Genomic DNA, 19,829 nt, shown 5'->3' on the forward strand with positions numbered 1-19,829 from the left:
CTAAAGGCAGCTGGGGCATGCAACATTAGCAAGAGGTTCAAGCGGACTGACAACGATTGTCAATTGTGAGAAAAGCACAACTCCCGGGGTTTATGAGGCTGCTAGGATAACCTATTGTCCTTGCATTGATACGTTTGGCCTCTTCTATGCCACTTTTGTTCTCGAGACAGCTGGGATACGTAACACGAGAAGAAAAGTAATAGTCGTCCTAAAACGGTCACATGTGGAAGGGTCGGATGTGTCGACGAAGCCCTTGCACCTTGGAAGGATAAACTAGACACCAAGTGTTGTGCTGTGGCTCCAACACTGATGGTTCGCATTATGCCCCAAGTGTTACTAGTAGTAGGATGGCATAGACTATTGATTTTAATTTTTACCAAATAGGGTCGTTATAGTCGGTTTTAATTTAGATATTAAATTTGCGACATAACCAAAAGACCCTTTCACCTCTCGGGACAATTAGTTTTAGATAACCTATAAATCTAAGTTTGTCGCGACTTGTAACAACCAATTTTAAGTTAATAAAAAATTAGTAAGTTAATAGTTTTGGTAAATAAAACTAGTTTAATTTGCAAAACATAATTGGTTATTATTTGTTTCAAAAACAACCTTTGTTTTATAACAAAAACTTTAACAAGTCATAAAAACAATTTAGAACTTGTTTTAATGTGATTGTTTTTAATATTTTAAAACTCCTTTTAAAATCATGTTGGTATTTAGGTTGGTTACTTTATAACAATTTATAAGATAAAAGCAACCACAATAGCAAGATAAATATGTAAATCCATATGGCCAAAATTGTTCGATCTTGCTAGAGCCTAATAGCAAGATCAAATGGGTCACGGGGTCACAACACACAAACAACCACAAGGATGGACTTGAGTGCATCTTGTTGTCTTGAGCAACTCCCACTAACTCCAAGACTCCTCTTGGCATTCGGTTTTGCTTCGGGTTTGCTTGAAGAAGTGCAATATAGAAGAAGTCGATTCTTCTCTGCGCGAGAGAGGTTTTCTTAATTATGAGGTAACGTTTGTTTATTTTGGTTTTGTACCCAACTCTTGTGACTAGGAAAGTGCATACGTGTTGTTCTATGGAATGGTTTAGGATGACCCGGTTCTCATGCTGATTAAGAATGGTGAGAAATAAAGTAAATTGAGGATGTCAATCCTCTTATCATCACCCAAGCTTTATTACTAAGTGCCTTTCTTCTTTTACATAATAGCACACTTATTTCAATTAACCTCTTTAAACTGTAATAATTAGTTAATTATCATAATTTTTGGTAGATCACAAGATTCCACTTTGACAAGTTGCTCAAGAGTTTAATAGGGTGTTGAAGCCTGGTTGTGAATTGTTTAAAACTACCAAGGTATATGGAGTGACAGATCCAGCAGAGGTAAAGTTGTGTTGCTATTGTTTTGATGTTGTGCAAGGTTTATTATATATAATCTCTTCGAAGGTTATGTTTTTCTAACCCAGAGGTGTTCTTGCGATCACTTCAGCAACCGTTACGGAGTTTAAAGGTTTGTTTAAAATATTACATAATCAACTAATTAGCTATTTATGTTTTTAATATATCAAAATAAACTATGTGTGAACTGTATGGCATACATGTATGTGTATACACATATATGTACATTTATATTCACATATAGTGAATTGAGTAATCATAAACAGCTATTACCGAGTCTAAAAAACTATGATAGCATGACACGGAATCGTTTTAATAGGTTTCTTTATATGGGTTTGGCTCAATAATCGAGTTCGGGTTGGGTGGTTTTGCGTCATTTTTGGCGATTTCTTACGATTAAAAACGTAAGCGGGTCAAGATAAAATAGGGAGAAAGAAACTCATAACTTGAGTAAGAATGTATGACCTATCCAACCCGAACTCAATTACCGAATCCGACCCAAAGCCACCAGGAAACCTGAGTAAACATTCTACCTACCCGAACCCAACCTGTACCCACCAGGAAACCTATACAATGATTATAGTTTGCGTTTGTGTTGCATCACCCAAAATTGAGGCTGAATGCTTTATGATCTTGATTTGTACAGGTACAAATATGATACCTGCTAATTTTTATTGCTTTCTTTTGTATACATTTGATTTTATGTTATTTACGGTTGTTTTTTATGAAATTGCTTATGTTTCCAGATGTGAAGCTTACATATTTTGGTTCGGAATGTTGCTAATTGGAATTATTACATCTATGTAATAAGTATAGGTTATTTTCATAAAGGTTTGCTGTTTGTATTTTAATGGCTATTTTGTTGGTAGTCTTGAGGAACATTTATCTTCTCTAATTCCATACTTTATGGTGCAATCTACTACTTTATTATTCAATTGTCTTTAAATAAAATTCATTTTTAATAAAAAGTAATTTAAAACATGAATCATAAGCAATCACTAAGCTTATAACTTTTATTACATGTTTATAACCCGTGATTAAGTTTATAAAAAGTTTATAATTTATCTATAACCAAGATATGTAACATGTCATACTTTTTGTATGATATGTATTAATAATAAATAGTTTTTAATATAAAAAAGTTTCTCGAGCCCGGGAAGCAATCCCGGGTGATAACCTAGTAGCAAGATAAATATGTAAATCCATATTGCCAAAATTGTTCGATCTTGCTAGAGCCTAATAGCAAGATCAAATGGGTCACGGGGTCACAACAGACAAACAACCACAAGGATGGACTTGAGTGCATCTTGTTGTCTTGAGCAACTCCCACTAACTTCAAGACTCCTCTTGGCATTCGGTTTTGCTTCGGGTTTGCTTCGGGTCTTCGTATCAACAATATTTAACAAGTAAATACAACAAAGACAAAAGGCCTATCTATTACAACTTTGAACCACAAGACGGGCCAAAACCATAAACTAATCTATTACAACTTTGAACCATCTCGGTGGCCAAAAATAATAATTACAAAACCAAATAAAATATACAACTACCAAAAAAAAAGTCGGGCCGGATTTACATATCTCACAACAATCACAAAATAAACCGGGCAATGTTTTGGTCAAGCAAAACAAATAAAATATTATCCAAAATTAAAGTGCCCTTAAAAATACTTAGATCATAAACTTTAAATAAATAAAGTTTGTGTTCTAATTCCGGTTAAAAGGACCGGTACCGACTCGTATGTTGTAACCAAGGCTCTGATACCACTGTTGGGTTTCCGTGGTGATCGGTCAAAATTTTATTTATCAAAAACCCGGTTCAATAAATAATAGTTAATTAATTAAACGAGTTAATTAATAAAACGCAGCGGAAAAATAAACTAATGATCAACAAAACGAAACCTGACAGGATCCGGTTACATGCAAATACGAGCACAGTGAAAATATATTTAACTACCGATGAGAAAGATATACCTCGGTTAATGACTAACCGGTCGAGACACCGAGGTTCAACGAACAAGGGCTAGTGATACGAACCAACGAATGCGAGTGCGAACCCGTATAGCGGCGGCGGTGACCGGCGGCGAGCGACGGTGAGGTAGTGGCGGCTGGCGGTGAGCGGCGGCAGCGGGGTAGGTCGGCGGCGGCGGCCTAGCCGACGGTGGCGGCGGTTGTGGCCGGTTGTGGGTGTTATGTGGTTGAGAGCATTTTTGTGTTCTATATTTGTTCCTCCAACAACCTTACCAAAATGCAAGACCCACAACATTTAAAAGACATGGACCCTTTTGCACGCAAGCCAAGTGGCACACATGCATAGTGCATGTGTTGCCATTGGCCAAAGTGTTGGTGCATGACAAGTGGCAAGAAGATCCTTTGCATGCAATGCCATTGGCCGAGATTTAGGTGCGCGACAAGTGGCAATGCAAGAGTGTTCTCTTCTCACTCGGTCCACGTACCTGTCTCTCAGTTCAATACCCGCGTATCGTTCATAATTACTAGTTAAATTAGTTAAGTGGATTTTAGTTCATTGCCCAAGGTGTAACTCTTACGGGTCAAGACCCGGTCGGCAGCGTTGACTTATCGAACCGGACATAATATCCAACAACAAGTCCAGTTGTCGAGTTTAAAACGCAAATGTAAGTATGCATTACTTTCTGAGGTAAAGTATAGGTGTGAATCGAAGTTTAATGATAAATATCGTTGAGTTACCTGATTTCATCAATTATTGTGGAATTAATTAAACTTCACATTGTGACTATTGTGTTAATTTATGTGGAACTTAGTCATGCATGATCTATGTGTTAATTTCAATCGTGGTAAGTTAAAGGGAGTTGATTGGTAATAAAAGAATTATTGTGAACCTTAGGGTATGATGTCAATGGACTTTATCCACTAAAAAGAGCTCGATGTGAAGTTGCTTAAGATGTATAAATCTTATTGTGAAAAGACTGAGGATCGAGGACTTAATCTTCACATGTAAATAAAAGTGTCAATTGTGGTTAAATTGTACGCATAGTTGAAGGATTCATTACAAAGTGTATATACATAACGATATCGATTCTTATTGTACGTTGTGTTGGTATACGCCAGGTAATGAAAAATTGGGATCTGGAAGTCAAATGGTAAACTTACTTTGTTAAAAAGGTTGTGCTATGAGTTTCCTCAAATGGCTCGTGGCCCAAGCCGATCATGCTCTAGAGTTGTGCTAAATGTAGTCAAAGTAAGCATGAACTTGATCAACGTAGGCGAATGTTGATCTTAAATTTCATATGAGTCTTTACTTTTAAATGATTGCTTTCATATAATCTCGAACTCAACTTCGAGTTTCAGTTATATATTCTTATTCATCAACTACTATTGGTAATCAACTATTTTTGGAAAATCAATTCAAATGTATACAAGAAAGAGTAGTCGAGCATCCAGAGCGGTCAACATTACTTTTGTTAAAACTACTTAAGTACTTATGTATATTTAAAGGCATCGGGATTTTATGTGTGGCTATACTTTAGAGTTTGCACACCACACTTTTGAAACTTATGGTATGTAAACAAAATTACTACTTCTTGTTTAGTAAACATGATGAAAAGGTTAGGATCCATTTTGTGAAATAATATAATAATATAAAATAGTTTACTAAAACATGACTTTGAAATAATATAATATTATACAAATAGTTTACTAAAACATGAATATGGCATCTATATAAAGGGTGGCAATCATCGGTTGGTTGCTTAATCTGTAGTGGTCAACTTGTGCTTAGGTGGGAGGTGCCTTACCGTCTTGGCGAAGTTTGTTGCTTCTACCCCCTCATGTCATTGCCGAACAATGGGATTTGGCCTATTGTCTTAGGTGAAATTTGGATGAGGCTAGTCTCTAAGATGGCTATGAAGGGTGTCGGGAAGGATATGACTAAATATCTCGGTGATTTTCAATTTGGGTTGGGGATTCCCAATGGGTCTGAGGTTGTGCTCTATAGCATCGACAGATTCTTAAACAAGTTTACTCAGACAGATCGTTGGCTATGCTTAGCATTGATTTCTCTAACAGCTTCAACCTGATGGATAGGATTGCCCTCATGCTTGAAGTTCGGGCCCACTACCCATCTATTTATGTACGGGTGGGTCTCCAATATGAGCAACCGACTAGGTTATACATCGGAGAACAGCATATTTGATCCACAATTGGGGTCAGCAAGGGCACCCCTTTGAGCCTCTTCTATTTGCCTTAATTTTGCATCCTCTCATTCACTAGATATGGATTAGATGCAAATTACTATTCCATGTTTAGGACCTCGATGATTGTACAATTAAAGAATATGCTAAAGATGTGACTAAAGCTATATATATCATAAGATCTGTGTCACACCCCAACCGATGGCGGAAACATCGGGGCGCAGCACTGAGCAAAACAGATTGTCCATGAGTATCCATAACAACTATTAATTACCAGATACTTAAAACGTCATGTCTCATACCATAACATATCAAATAAAACAGTTATTACAAATAATTGTCTCATAAACAAATACTGATCCGACAACTCAGATTTCAAAATAGACAATTCGTTTATTTGTTTCTAGACCTTTCCTAGCCTCGATTTCACAGCAAGCCAAGCATTTTAACATCTTAAGCACCTGCCACGCATGTTAAAGTAAAAGTCAATACACATAGTGTAAAGGTGAGCATACAAGTTTAATAGATATAATAGAGTTTGAAATTGTTTACGCATAACCAGCATGTACAACGTGTGAAATGAAGCACGTAAGTTATCGACATGATCCTATCAATACCAATGACTGCGGATTGACTGCGCAAGGCAGTTCGTAATACATATTCACCACTGTGAATCATGTGATTAATTGTCCTTAACAACCCTTGAGTGAACAGGTGCTGAGTCGAAACTATAGTACTGTCGTTGCTAAGGCTGGTAGACATCAATCCATGTGTAAACATAACAAACAAGCAATCATTGAGTCACGTATACATGCGGTAGCGGTTAGCGTTAAAGTATTACGTAGTGTATTCGATGTGATTTAGAATAAGTAACGTATGTAACACCCAAAAGTGCGTAAAGCAAAAAGGGTTCGAGTATACTCACAGCGATGATGGATTGAAGGGAGCGCTAGAGTGAGTTTAGCCTGATCAGAACGATAGCATAAACGATAAGGGGCGCGTAAAACGGTGCAAAGTATCAAAGGATCTGATGGTAATCCGATCGGATGGTCGTTCGATCGGATGACCATTCGATTGGATTGTCACCTCGTCTGGTGAGGATGTGTTTGTGTATGATGGTTTGCCTTTTGAAGTTTTTGTTGTAGCATTTTGAAAACAGAGAAGTATCTCTACCTTTCAGGTCGGTCGATCGAACGGTGGTTCGATCGGACGGCGATCCGTTCGGCGAGGTAATTCTCAGAGAACAAGTTCACAGCAGTGTTGTCACGCGATCGGATAGTCTACCGATCGGGTGCAATCCGTTGGAACTGTTAGTGCATTAAACATGTTGAAAATTGTTTAAGTGTTGAAGTCCCAAACATCATAGGATCGGATGGTAGTTCGATCGGATGGCAATCCGATCGGACGGTAATCCGTTCGATGTTCAGATCCTCCAAAGTTAAAACAAAAAGTCTCAGTGTGGGGCCAAGGTGCTAGCCGGTTGGACCGTTGTCCGATCGGGTGGCAATCCGATCGGATGGTAATCCGATCGGGCGGCAATCTGTTCCGATGGCTTGACCGTCTTGACACTTGGTTGTTTTTGATAGTTTATAGTTTTGATCAAGCCCCAAGTGAGACGATGTGATACGTGCTAAGCAACATAACCTCATCAAGCCCCAAGTGATTCGATCGAACAAGAATCACCCTAGTCCAGTTCGTCCATGGCTCGAGCCGGTGGTTCATGCTTAACCCGAAATCTGTAGTCTCTTGGATAGAATTCGGATCTTGAACTAACACACTACAAAGAATGAGTAAAAGATCAGAACAAGCTCCGATTCTATCAGTTTTGAGTGCATTGAGTGTAAAAGAGTTGAAACAAAGCTTGAAAACCATCTTTCAATCCTTTTCACCATGAATATGTTCAGATCTATGCAAGATCTTTGTTTATTTATGTGGAAATCGTCCAGATCTAAGTTGTTCTTGGTGGATTGAAGCCAAAACATGAAGTTCAAAAGAACTCCATGATGACATCATCCTAGAACACCTCAAATCTAGTGATTTCACGGTTAAAAGTGAAGATTCAAAAGATAGAAAGGTGTAAGAGTGCGTGTAGATCAAGAAAGTACAAGATTTAGTTTGAAAAGTTACAAGAATCGCGAGAAATCGTAAGAAAAGTGGGTTGGAGCGAGTTGAGTCGAGTGAGAGCTGTCACATCAAGTGATGTGACATATGAGGGGTATTTATAGGATTTCCCAAAAAGGAAAGTGGGGAAAATGGCTGGTCGATCGGGTGGCAGCCCGATCGGGTGGCAACTCGATCGGATGTCAACCCGATCGGTTGGCCACTCGATTCGAGTGTTCGGCGCGACGAGTTCTGCTGTTTCGATTCGCGTGTTGAGCGTTGCGATGCGAGAGTTTCTCATTAATCCCAACTACTATATCTAATATACAATCATCCTAATTAACTTGCGTTTAACGTTTGCGATTCGATTACGATTACGATTGCGTTTTGATTAATCACCATAACATAAACATAGGTAAACATGCACAAGTAACACATAAAAAGCACACACACATAAAACAATATCCAGAGCGCATAAATTCGGATTGCGATTGCGATGCGATAAGCGATAGAGCGATAAAACATGCGATAAACATCGATCATTAACAAGTACTCCACATAATACAACTAACGTAACAACACAAATAGACAAACTACAAGTCAAAGAAGTCAAAACAGGAATTGAGCCAGGAGTGACAGATCACCATTAGCAAGCTTTTCTTCCTTTGACTTCAATGTTGACTTTGACTTTTGAAACACGGGGTGTTACAATCTGAGGGGCTAACTTTGGGGATTGAACTAAACATCAGGAAAACAAAAGTATTTTAGCCATCGTGCAACGGAGTAAAGGTGTAGGAGGGTTTGTTTTCTCGCAGGATTGATAGGCCGATGTTGGGTATGAAACTCGTCAGCGGCATTGTTAGCCATGATACGGGTTTCATCTGTAGTTTTGCCGTGAAAAAGGCATCTTATGTAGTGGATCTGATGAGTTATCTTCCACGTCTGCGAGACCCTCAATACGAGCTCCTCTTGGTCCGTTCATGTATGGGTCTTAATTAGTTGTTGTTTGGACTCAGAATGTGCTAGCCTATGTATGTAGGGGAGGCTGCATCTGTTTTTGACAAAGGCCTCCGGAGAGCGATCGAGAATCTTGTTGTTTGCAGCGGTCCCTTTTTGGGACCTTTAATGGAGGTTGGCATCTCTCCCAGCTTGTTTTGGGGTATGAGTCGATGTTTCGCTAAGGATGTATCTAGGTATACTTTCGTGGCTCAAGGACACAATATTGGAGTTTGGAAGACCACATTCTTTGGGACTATGGTATTATCATGTTAGATTCTAATTATGGGTGTGTGTTGCATTGCTTGCACAGGTCCTTTCCTGATTTCGATCTTAACATGTTCTCTAGTAAGGACACCTCCCCCCTAAAACCCATGATGCTTTGGCGAGTGCCCTATATATTAGAACCATCCAAAGTTTGAAAGAGAAGTTTGATTTATCCCCTCGCCAAAATGTGATGTTTGATTGTCTTCGGTCCCCTAATGCCCAGGATTTTCTGACAGTCATCTCCATTGAAGGATTGGACCAACACATGTCGGTTGTGGAGTACTAACAATACTTAAGTACCGATTAATGATCCATCTATTTCCGGTGATGGGCATTTCCCAGAGTTCCGCAAGGTTTCTTTAGATATTTTTGGCAAGCATGCAGTCCATTGCAAGGAGTTACCTGGGTTTAAATACATACATGATTTGGTCAGGGATATTATGAAGCAGACAAGGATTTCGGTTAAAAAAGAGGCTCGATAAACTTCCTGACGAATCCGCTCGATGGGAAGTCTATTCTTTGGCCAGCTGACATTCTTGTGTTTGGGTGGGCATGTGGAAACAAGCTTGGTGGAGCTTACAGGAGTGTCTTCCCTTGTTGGGCTCAGAGACAATGAGTTTTTTGCTAATCAGGTAGCGTTGAAAGTGGAATTAGAGAAAGTTTTTATACATGAGAAAATATGTTTAGAGAATCAATACATGTTTATCTTATTTGCTTTTGTTACACTTGGTTTCCTAGCCTCGGTGGCCGTGGAATTCCTCAACAGGGTTTAGTGTGTTGTGTTATCCTAAAGGAGGTTACCCCTAAGATGTATAGCTTTGTGTTTAATAGGATTAATTTTGCTATCCTAAGGAGGTTATGTCGTAGCTTGTCAGTCATTTACCTGTTTTTTTTAATTGATTGTATAAGTAAATATTATTAAACTATTGGAAGGTTAAACTTAATATAAAATTATATAATTACATTACATTAATTAAATAATACAAATATATAATATCACTTTATAATTGTATTAGGAGACTGTTTGTTTAGCTCTTAATAAGGCTCTTAATGGTTGAGATTGTTTGTTTTGCAAACAATGTCTGAATGGTTCATACATTTGTCTCTAAATGTTTAAGTATTATACTGAGTCTGAATGGTTAAGACCTCTAATCTGAATTGGTCAGACATTTGCCTCTGAACGGTTAAGTATTATACTGGCTCTTAATGGTTCAGACTTCTTACTGGTTTAACACCTAACCATTCGGAAGTTGCCAAACGGCCCCTACATTTATTAAATAATACAAAATAAATCATATACTAAACTTGATAAGAAATTGCATTGAAATAGAAGGTCAACAGACAACAAGCTGGCGCTACTCCTTTTTAAATAGCAAAACCAAGTCTTTTTAAAACTATAATTATAGATATCAGGGTTATGACATTACTATGTATGACCCTTTGGACTCGACTAAGCAGGTCCCCACAGCCTCTGGCGTAAGGAAACCAAAAGTGTCAAATGCAACTGGGATATACACGTGTTGGTTGTCAAGACACTTTCTCGTGTTTGGTCATTTTGCCCGAAATAGCTTTTAAAGCAGTCTGACCCATCGTGAAAGCACTACCCCCAAGCTCACAAGTGGGGAAACCCTTGTTAGATCCACACAAACATGTTTTCCTCTTGTCCATCCAAAGACCAAAATGTCGGTTGGTTTGAGAGTAGATCTTCATTCCAATGGGTCAGTTAAATTCACCAGTGCCTCTTTCGTAGCAGAAATCCGCCTGAATATGTCAAAGAGGACATCTCTAACCAAATCATGCTGATACCTGAAACCCGAAATCTCTCCACAAATGGGTCAGTTAAATTCACCAGTGCCTCTTTCTTAGCAGAAATCCACCTAATATATCAAAAAGGACATCTTTAATCAAATCATGTCAATACTTGAAACCCTAAAGCTCTCTACAAAGTAAATATATAATACAAATAAGTTACATAAAACAAGATACTCATTTATATTTACACTCCTTATCCCAATAAACAGAACCAAAATATGCTTATCTTTAAGCAAACGAATCGATTTCATGACATAAGAGTATCTGCCGTTATTTCAAACCTTAACGCCGTATAACAATACACAGTGTCGTTTAGGTCACGAAGAGACAAACAATACTCGCCGTTAGTTAAATACCAACGCCGTTCAACCACAATACACAGTGTTGTTTAGGTCATGGAGAGACACCTAAATAGCCAACTGGAAATTATCACCTTTGTAATCATTGTCCTACTCCTCTCTCTCTCATCCACAAATATCTCTCTCTCTCCCCCACCCTCGCCTGTCTCTTACGCCACTTTCCACACCCACTTCTCCGCCGCACACGGTGCCCAATCCACTCTCTCCGGCAGCTCTTATCCCTCAAACGTCATAAGTTCCATCACATATGTCTATAATGTCTTTTCAAAGGTAAGTTTATTCACACAAGTTTACACACAAACACACACTTGAACAAGAACAGCAGCAGCTTCATTCATGATCAGTACTACTGAATCAGATCTTTAACTCAGTCACTGAATTTGTCATGTGGGTTTTGCAGATTTCTATATTTTCATTGGGTTTTGTTTGATCTTGTGTGTACGTGTGTGTGTTACTTCTGTCATTCTTTAAAGTTAATAATTTTCATTTAATATTCTGTGTGTTATTGAACTATGTGTAGGTTAATTTGTAACTGAATAAATGAACTTAAATTCTATTAATAGTTTAATTAATACATCCATGCAGGAATCATTAAACCATTAAAGTGTTATAAGTTGTTTATAACTTATATATCAGTTGTTAAAGTTGCCTGCTGTTGATGGAGATGAACAATCTGAGAGTGGAATCTCATGTAGCCCAGAAAAACCGGCGACATAAGTTAAGATTCCAGCAAAACTCCGGCGACCTTAACCACCAACAACATCAACAACAACAACAACAACCACCTTTTTCATACAACCCAAATGTCTTACCTTCTGAAATGCTCACTTCAATTGCTAGAAACAACAACAACCCACACTTTTTACAAGGTTTTTCGTCTCATGATCAAGATCATTCAAACGACAGCGTTTATGCTAACTTGCCATACCCACAAGACTGTAGTAACGCTTGGAAACCTGTTGTGTCTTCTCAACAAGAAGTTGCCGGTGATCACTGGGTTAATAATGGTGTAAGTTATTCAGGCTATGGGTACCATCAAGACCCATTTTACCATAATGCCCTTCAGCAAGATCATGTGACTCTTGCACTACCTCCACAAAGCAAGAATGATCCAGGGATGAACCAGTCATTTCCTTGTTGGATGAACGGTTCTGATGAATCGGGTTTTTTAGCAAATCGGGTTAGTGATCATAGAGAACAACAACATCAACAACAACAACAACAACAGCAACAACAACAAACAAGAATGGTAGTTAAAGAGGGTAACTGCAGCACACAAGGGTTGTCTTTATCACTTTCTTCATCGGTTCCGCAGCTTAAAGACGATCAACCCGGTTTACAATCCGGTCAAAACCCTCTAAAGTCGGATCTTTTACCCAACTCGGATGCTAAATCTTTGATGGGTGTTTCAGCTTTTGCTCACCGGAATACCGGCCCACTGGGGCCGTTCACCGGTTACGCTACAATTTTGAAGAACTCGAAGTATATTAAGCCTGCACAAGAACTTTTGAGTGTGAGTTGTGAAGTAGGGTATCAGGAGTTGGCTCAAACGTGTCATGATGCTTACTCGCACAAGATTCTTGAAGAAGAAATGAGTAGGGTTTCTGATTGTGCAGTTGGTGGTTCATATGGTGAGTCGGATGAACATGCTAGTGGTCGGATCAGCTCCGGTAGTGAGTCTCTTCGGCCCGAATTTCATCGGAAGAAAGCCAGGTTATTGTATATGCAAGAGGAGGTAGGTTAATTATTATCAATATATATCTCTCTTCATTTGTTCTTCATCCTTAATCATGTGTCGGGTTTAAACATAGTAAACGAGCTTAAAGGTATCAAGAGTCTAGTAATATTTATGTCTTCCTTCGGGTTTATAACGTACCGGTTCACTTTTATTTTGTCTATTTTTTAACGACAAACTAATCTACTCCTATCATGTCGTTGCAGCATTTAATACGCACTAGTAACAATATTTTGTCTATTTTTTAACGACAAACTAATCTACTCCTATCATGTCGTTGCAGCATTTAATACGCACTAGTAACAATATACTTTTTTTTAACTTCTAACGACATTTAATAAAATTAGTTTTGCTAGAGCCAATATATATATAGAGCTTACATTTTTATTTGAAATTAGTATGGCTGTCAAATTTTGTTAAGTTAAAATTATTGGAGCCAAAATTAACTTGCATGCATATCTAAAATGGAATTTATAAAGTTTTAAGATATTCAAGTGGAATTAAGATAAACACTTAAAATTATGTGTAAGTTTTAAGTATAATATGTGTAAGTTTTAAGATATTCAAGTGGAATTAATTTATAATTGGAATTAAGTTAAATTTATGTGTAAGTTTTAAGATATTCAAGTGGAGTTCAAAATGTTATGGGATGAGCTTAACCTAAGGTGTTTGAGCTCTCTTTCAGTCCTAGTAAACCTATCACTAAAAAAGCAAAGTTTCTATATATTTGTGATGGAACTTAGATGGTGCTTGACCTAAAGTTCTTAAGTTGTTTATTGTTACTTTTATGGTTTTTGTAAATTCAATCATTTAGATATTCTTGCAATTAGGGGACAGATTAAAGAAGCTTGAACTGTAGGTTTGCCCCACTCTTTTGTCACTAATAAAGTTTTAAATCCTCGCCATTATTGTTCCTTCACTTCCCATCAAACTTTTCGCAACGGACCCTAGACTCCACTTGGTGTCGCATTTTTCTAACGTTTAGTGCATGCTACACACGATACTGTTAATTTTTGTTTACTTTTCAATTATTGTTTTCTTGATTCGAGTTCTGGATTCATTCGGATTTGTTTATTTTCACAAGGTATGCAGAAGGTACAAGCAGTATTTGCAACAAATGCAGATGGTGATTTCATCTTTTGAGACGGTGGCCGGACTTAGTGCTGCCACTCCTTATGTTTGTTTGGCTCTTAAGGCGGTTTCGCGACATTTTCATCATGTAAAGAACGTGATATCCGAGCAACTGTCACAAATGAGGAAAACAGTTGGAGACGGCTTGTGTTCTTCTACCACTGTCAGTAAAGCTTTTGATGCCAACGCAACAAGTACTTCTCGGATAAAATCCGGTGGGGGTTCGGCTGGATTCTTTGTACCACAACAGCCTGTGTGGAGGCCACAGAGAGGTCTACCGGAACGCGCTATAGCAGTTCTTAAAACTTGGCTTTTCGATCATTTCCTGCACCCGTAACGCTCCTTTCTCTCTCTCTCTCTCTTTTTTTTTTTTTTTTGATTTATTACTACTAGTTGCACCATATGCAAGTGGTGAATGATTGATTTTTGAAGGTGGTTGTGTTGGAATGCTACCAAATATAACAAGTTAAAACTTTCTTTAACTTTTTTTTTGAGGCATTAGTGTTTATTTTTGTAGATACAATGGTTATTAAATGTACATTAAATTTGATTGTAGTATTGTACTATTTGAAGGTACCCTTCGGATGCAGACAAGCATATGCTGGCAACTCAAACTGGCTTAACCAGAAACCAGGTTAGCAATCTTTGACTTTTCAGGGTCTAACATAGGTACTATCAGTTTATAGCTTCTTGCACGACTTTTGACTTTCCAATTGCCATAATGGTCTAAAATAACTTTTAATAAATTCAAATGTTACTAACATACTAACCAAGTTACCACAGAGAATACCATTTGTAGTTCTAGGGAAGGTGGAATGAGGGTAAACCTTTTCTCTAGAAATATCTTTGGCTCAAAAAACTTTTGTAGTAATCCAGATAACATAAAATGTGGGTAACGGAATCAAGGCAACAACTTTTGTAGTAATAACGCACAACACTAGTAGTAAACCACCGGTGATATAAATTGGTTGATAAACTATAGTAGCAAGAGATACAAAGTATTTAATATGAATATGAAGATATATAATAAAAGACATGAATAAAAAAAGCGACATCTAGTTAAAAAAATATGTTAAAATTTCATTTCCCTGACATGTCACGTGCATTTAACATTATGGTGTGGTGGTAAGGTGTCTCCTGGTATTTAATTAATAGGAGTAGGTTAGTTTACTGTTGAAAAAAAAAAGTTTTAAGTAACTTTTGCTATATGCTTTGAATCAGGTGTCCAACTGGTTTATAAATGCAAGGGTTCGAATTTGGAAACCAATGGTGGAAGAGATCCACACCCTTGAAACCAAAGGCTTGGCTGAAGCAAGCTCATCTCACCCGCAATCAGATGGTCAAGAGGCCAGCTGGATGGACATGAGCTCATTGTCAAACACACAGCAACCACCAGAATGTTCGAGGAACCCGGGTGTGAATGTAAATTTAACCGCTGATGAACCACATGACCAACTACGGGACCATGAGAAACAAGCTAGGGCCGAGTACCAGATTCCTCTTTCTGGCATGGACCGGTTGATGAGCATCATGCCCTATCCTCGGGCCACATTTGATGCAACTGGGCTGGGCCCGGTTTCACTTACTTTGGGTCTTAGACAGAATGCTGAACATGTTCAACAGCTTCAGCAACATTTTGGAGGTCAGTTGATACACGATTTTGTTGGTTAGATTTTAGTTGTATTGTGGATGGACCGTCACAATAAGAAAAACCGGCAGTAGAAGATAAAAAATGGACACGCTTGGAAGATGTTAAACGCTAGTTTTTGTTTCGAATGCTGAAAAGAACCGGGGGTTTTTTATTCATTGTACTTGCTAAATATGGAAGTTCCTTTCTACAAACCCTACTCTTTGATCTCTAAATTTAGCAAGATATCCTATTGTTGTGAAAGCTTGCAAAAATTTGATGCATGGAAATGTTCAATTTGGTTTTTAAAATTTATTTGTGCACTAAGGTAACTAGGAGTGAGCAAACAAAACCGACAAAACCGAACCAAAACCAAATGACAAAATCCGAAATAATCAAACCATACAAAAACCTGGCGATTCGTTTTGTATTTTCTGAAAACCTAAGTTTATGGTTTGCTTTTGGTTTTGAATTTTCTTAAAACGGAAAAAACCGGTTCCAACTGAAATAACATTTTATTTTTTAATGTTATGTTATTGAATTTATAGATTAATTTTTATTTATGTAACGCATAAGAAAGTAAGAAATGCTGTAGCCTAAAAAATTTAAGCCTACGTTTAATCATTTTACTAACAAAAACATTTAGGCCCTTAAATTTCAAGATAAAAAAGCAAACTGAATTTATCACGAAAATCAAACTGAGAAAACCAAACGCTTTTCAAAAACCAAAAAACTGAATTATAAATTTTTGGTTTGGTTTTTAACACAAAGCCGATCCATAAACTATTCTCTGTGAAAGGTGAGCATTTTTCAACACTTTCATAAAAGCAATGTTTCGTGATCGTGAAAGAAAGGCTTCTCCTAATCGAATCAAAGGCAAAAGGGTATTTAATTATGCCGAATAAAAAAATGTGTAATATTGCAGGTTGCAAAGTGTAACTTTCCATAGAAGGAATAGAACAAAAGTGAAATCATCTCCAACCTCTAGGTGGATTGTGCTAATTATGTGATTTGACCCTTAAATTAAAAATTAGTTTGTGAGTTGAACTGGCTAACTAGTTATCAATTGGCTTCCGGATCCACCAGGACCATTGTGTCATCTCAACTAATCGGCATGGGTCCATCAGGAGGAAAATTCCCTGAATAAAGTCATTGTCATTAACAAGATTATTGCATGTACTTCATAAAGTTAACTACCAACAAACTGGACCTTAGTTAGGGCATACGGAGTGGGCGAGAGGTTGGGGCGGTAAACCGCTTTGCCGCGCGGCAAACACCGCCGCCAACCTCTAAGGCATGCGGCAAAACATTGAAATCGGGCACCCTATGCCGACGCGAGAAGAAGAAGGGAAAAGGGGGGGACCACCTTCCAACGGTCATATGACCGTTTAAATTAAAAAAAAAAAAAGAATTTTTTTTTTATAAATTAATCTCTATATATATATAACACACACCATTTCCTTCAAATCAAATACTCATACAAACCAATTCCTTCAAAAAATTTATCTTACAAAATGTCGGACGACCTCCCCCCGTTATGGTTCCCACCCATGAGTAGCGATTCATCCGATAGTAGCATTCTTTTTTTTCAAAATCTTATCGAAGAAGCCGAACTTCAAGATACCGGCACATCTAACCGAAGGAGATATATTGAACGTCAACGTGAGGAGGGGCACGAGACACTCATGGCGGATTATTTTGTCGAAGACCCGAAGTACAACGAAGATATCTTTCGACATAGGTTCCGTATGTCAAAACGTTTGTTTCTACAAATTGTGTCCGATGTGGAAGAGAACGACCCGTGGTTTGTAGAGGCCCCCGATGCGCGAGGTAGGCAGGGCTTTACGCCCTTGCAAAAGGTGACATCGGCTATTAAACAGCTCGCAACTGGAAACACTCCAGACGAGAACGACGAGTACTTGCATATGGCCGAAAGAACTTCCCGCGAGTGCCTAGAATATTTTTGTGACACGGTTTGCAAAATATACGGTCCAGAGTTCTTACGTAGACCGACAAGCCACGACATGGCACTTTTATACCAAGCTCATGAGGAAAAACATCACCTTCCAGGTATGTTCGGTAGCCTTGATTGCACCCATTTCGTTTGGCGTTTTTGTCCGACAGAGTATCGAGGCCAATATATGCGAGGAGATCATAGATACCCGACTGTTATGCTCGAAGCGGTTGCTTCTCAAGACTTATGGTTTTGGCATGCTTTTGCCGGTCCACCGGGTTCTCAAAACGATATCAATGTTCTACAACAATCTCCGTTATTTTTAACGGAACGAAATGGAACCGCGCCAAAATGTCCATTTTACGTTAACAACCATTTATACAAACGTGGTTATTTGCTCGTGGATGGAATCTACCCTTCGTGGTCCGTGTTTGTGAAGTCTATCCCTTACCCTCACGAAATAAACGAAAAGAAATTCAAGAGGCAACATGAGGCGGCAAGGAAAGACGTCGAACGGGCTTTTGGTGTTTTGAAGGGGAAATGGGGTGTATTGAGTCGACCGATGCGAGCAAGATCGGTTAAAAAAATTAGGAATGTCGTGTACACGTGTATTATTTTACACAACATGATTTTGAAAGACGATGGAAAGGCGATAGCACCGGTGCACATTCGGGATCCTCCGGTCGAGCCGGCTCTAGACGATACGGTGTTGGGCGAATTGTTGAATGAAGACACCCATTGGAGACTCAAACACGATCTCATAGATCATCTCGCAAGTCAAGATTTGCCCCATCTTTTGGCCGATTCCGACGAAGACTAGTTTAAATTGTTTCATGCTAATGTAATTTTATTGTTTTTTAATTTAGTGTAACTTTGATGTTTTTAATTTAATTTATTATGAAAGTTTATTGTTTTTTATTTATTTATATTAAATTAATTATTGCAAAAAAAAAAAATAATCATAAAAGTTTACCACTTCAGCAAGTGTTTAAACCAATGCCAACACTTTTCAGCAAAGTTTAAACACTTTTGCCAAATTGACATGGCACGCTCTGATTGGTCGGTTCAATGTTTTGCCACTCTAAACTGTTTAACCACTCCTTATACCCTTATGATCCAAACATCTAGATATTTTCTGAATACATATTTTAACGACAATTTACAAAGTAAAATCAAAATCGTAAGAATTTGGGGTGGGGTTTATTACCAAAAATCTTAATTTCTCGTTTTGCAATGTTAAGGTCTTGCCCCACATATTCATCACTTGTGCTCTAGTGGTTCGAAAGACTTGGGTTCTCTTTAGAGACCCAAGTTCAATCCCCCACTAGTGTCATGTTTGATGGATAAAGACAATGAATGGTAGTTCTCCCAGACCCTAGGTCAAGAGTTTGAGCCCGAGTCACCCCGGGTTTTAGTTCACCGTGCGTTACGCCAAAGAGATTCTCTCTTGTGGCGGCGCAAGCCCCTGCCACTGGCAGTGGGTGGTATGGTCTCCCGGTGAACGCCGTTAGCCAAACCCTGACGCCAACGTAGACCCGGTTAAGACAACATAGTCTAGCCAGAGTAGGATTAGGACCCTCTGTTTAGAAAAGTGTAAGATCTCTCTCAAAACAACTTAAAGATTCTCACCATTAAAAAAAAAGTCTTGCCTCACATGATTTAGAGCCATGAGCGCATGTTTTCTAAATACATGATGGCTAAAAACATTTCTTTTCAAAATATTTATGTATATGCTTATATTTGAAGCCATACCTTTGAAATGCTAACGCTTGTAAATCATAAACACGACTACACGTATATCATGTATTTAAACCAAACATATCAAACTTAAATAGAGTGGAATTCTGGATATTACGATGTAATTTTATTTAAAAAATTAAGTATAAAATTATTTCATGTTAAAATTGTTGTTAGAAATTTGTTTTAGTTCAAATTTGTAAGTGCATAACTACTTTTTTCTCATGTGTCATTTCATGTATAACTTAACTTCCTATGAATCATTGTTACGTTATTGCCAAAATTTTGAGGCATCTAATCTGCGCACCAAATTCCTATAGTTTTCTACTCAATGTAGAAACCCAACCTATATGTTATTCTCATTCTAAATATAAAATATCATAATTTCATAAAAGAAGATGTAAATTCATAAAAAAGATGTAATCTTGTATCGATGAATTGTGATGATGTTTTATGCTAAAAAATGGTATTATCAACCAGCTTTTTTTTTTCTTTTGTGCTTGGCTAGTAAAGAGACACCGACTCAACT

General features: G+C 37.9%; 2 protein-coding genes across 2 annotated transcripts; both read left to right on the forward strand.

Annotated features, from left to right (window-relative positions):
• The first annotated feature begins 11,175 nt into the window (after positions 1 to 11,175).
• LOC110904296 (BEL1-like homeodomain protein 8) lies at positions 11,176 to 15,893 on the forward strand. The gene is made up of 5 exons (XM_022150139.2): positions 11,176 to 11,386; positions 11,702 to 12,851; positions 13,936 to 14,315; positions 14,556 to 14,616; positions 15,204 to 15,893. The coding sequence occupies exons 2-5, from the start codon at positions 11,775 to 11,777 to the stop codon at positions 15,651 to 15,653; spliced, it is 1,968 nt and encodes a 655-aa protein (XP_022005831.1). The 5' UTR covers positions 11,176 to 11,386; positions 11,702 to 11,774; the 3' UTR covers positions 15,654 to 15,893.
• A 1,203-nt stretch (positions 15,894 to 17,096) lies between these two features.
• On the forward strand, positions 17,097 to 18,394 carry LOC110907572. The gene is made up of 2 exons (XM_035983358.1): positions 17,097 to 17,734; positions 18,035 to 18,394. Exons 1-2 carry the CDS (start codon positions 17,124 to 17,126, stop codon positions 18,381 to 18,383), a joined length of 960 nt encoding a protein of 319 aa, XP_035839251.1. The 5' UTR covers positions 17,097 to 17,123; the 3' UTR covers positions 18,384 to 18,394.
• Positions 18,395 to 19,829: the final 1,435 nt, after the last annotated feature.

This window comes from Helianthus annuus, chromosome 14, assembly GCF_002127325.2.
Source record: "Helianthus annuus cultivar XRQ/B chromosome 14, HanXRQr2.0-SUNRISE, whole genome shotgun sequence".
Taxonomy (NCBI): Eukaryota; Viridiplantae; Streptophyta; class Magnoliopsida; order Asterales; family Asteraceae; genus Helianthus; species Helianthus annuus.

Coding starts and splice junctions, on each gene's coding strand:
- LOC110904296 (XM_022150139.2), top strand. CDS start 11,775: ATGGAGATGAACAATCTGAGAGTGGAATCTCATGTAGCCCAGAAAAAC. Junction 14,316..14,555: donor TTCGATCATTTCCTGCACCC/GTAACGCTCCTT, acceptor TACTATTTGAAG/GTACCCTTCGGATGCAGACA. Junction 14,617..15,203: donor CTGGCTTAACCAGAAACCAG/GTTAGCAATCTT, acceptor GCTTTGAATCAG/GTGTCCAACTGGTTTATAAA.
- LOC110907572 (XM_035983358.1), top strand. CDS start 17,124: ATGTCGGACGACCTCCCCCCGTTATGGTTCCCACCCATGAGTAGCGAT. Junction 17,735..18,034: donor TGGCGTTTTTGTCCGACAGA/GTATCGAGGCCA, acceptor AATAAACGAAAA/GAAATTCAAGAGGCAACATG.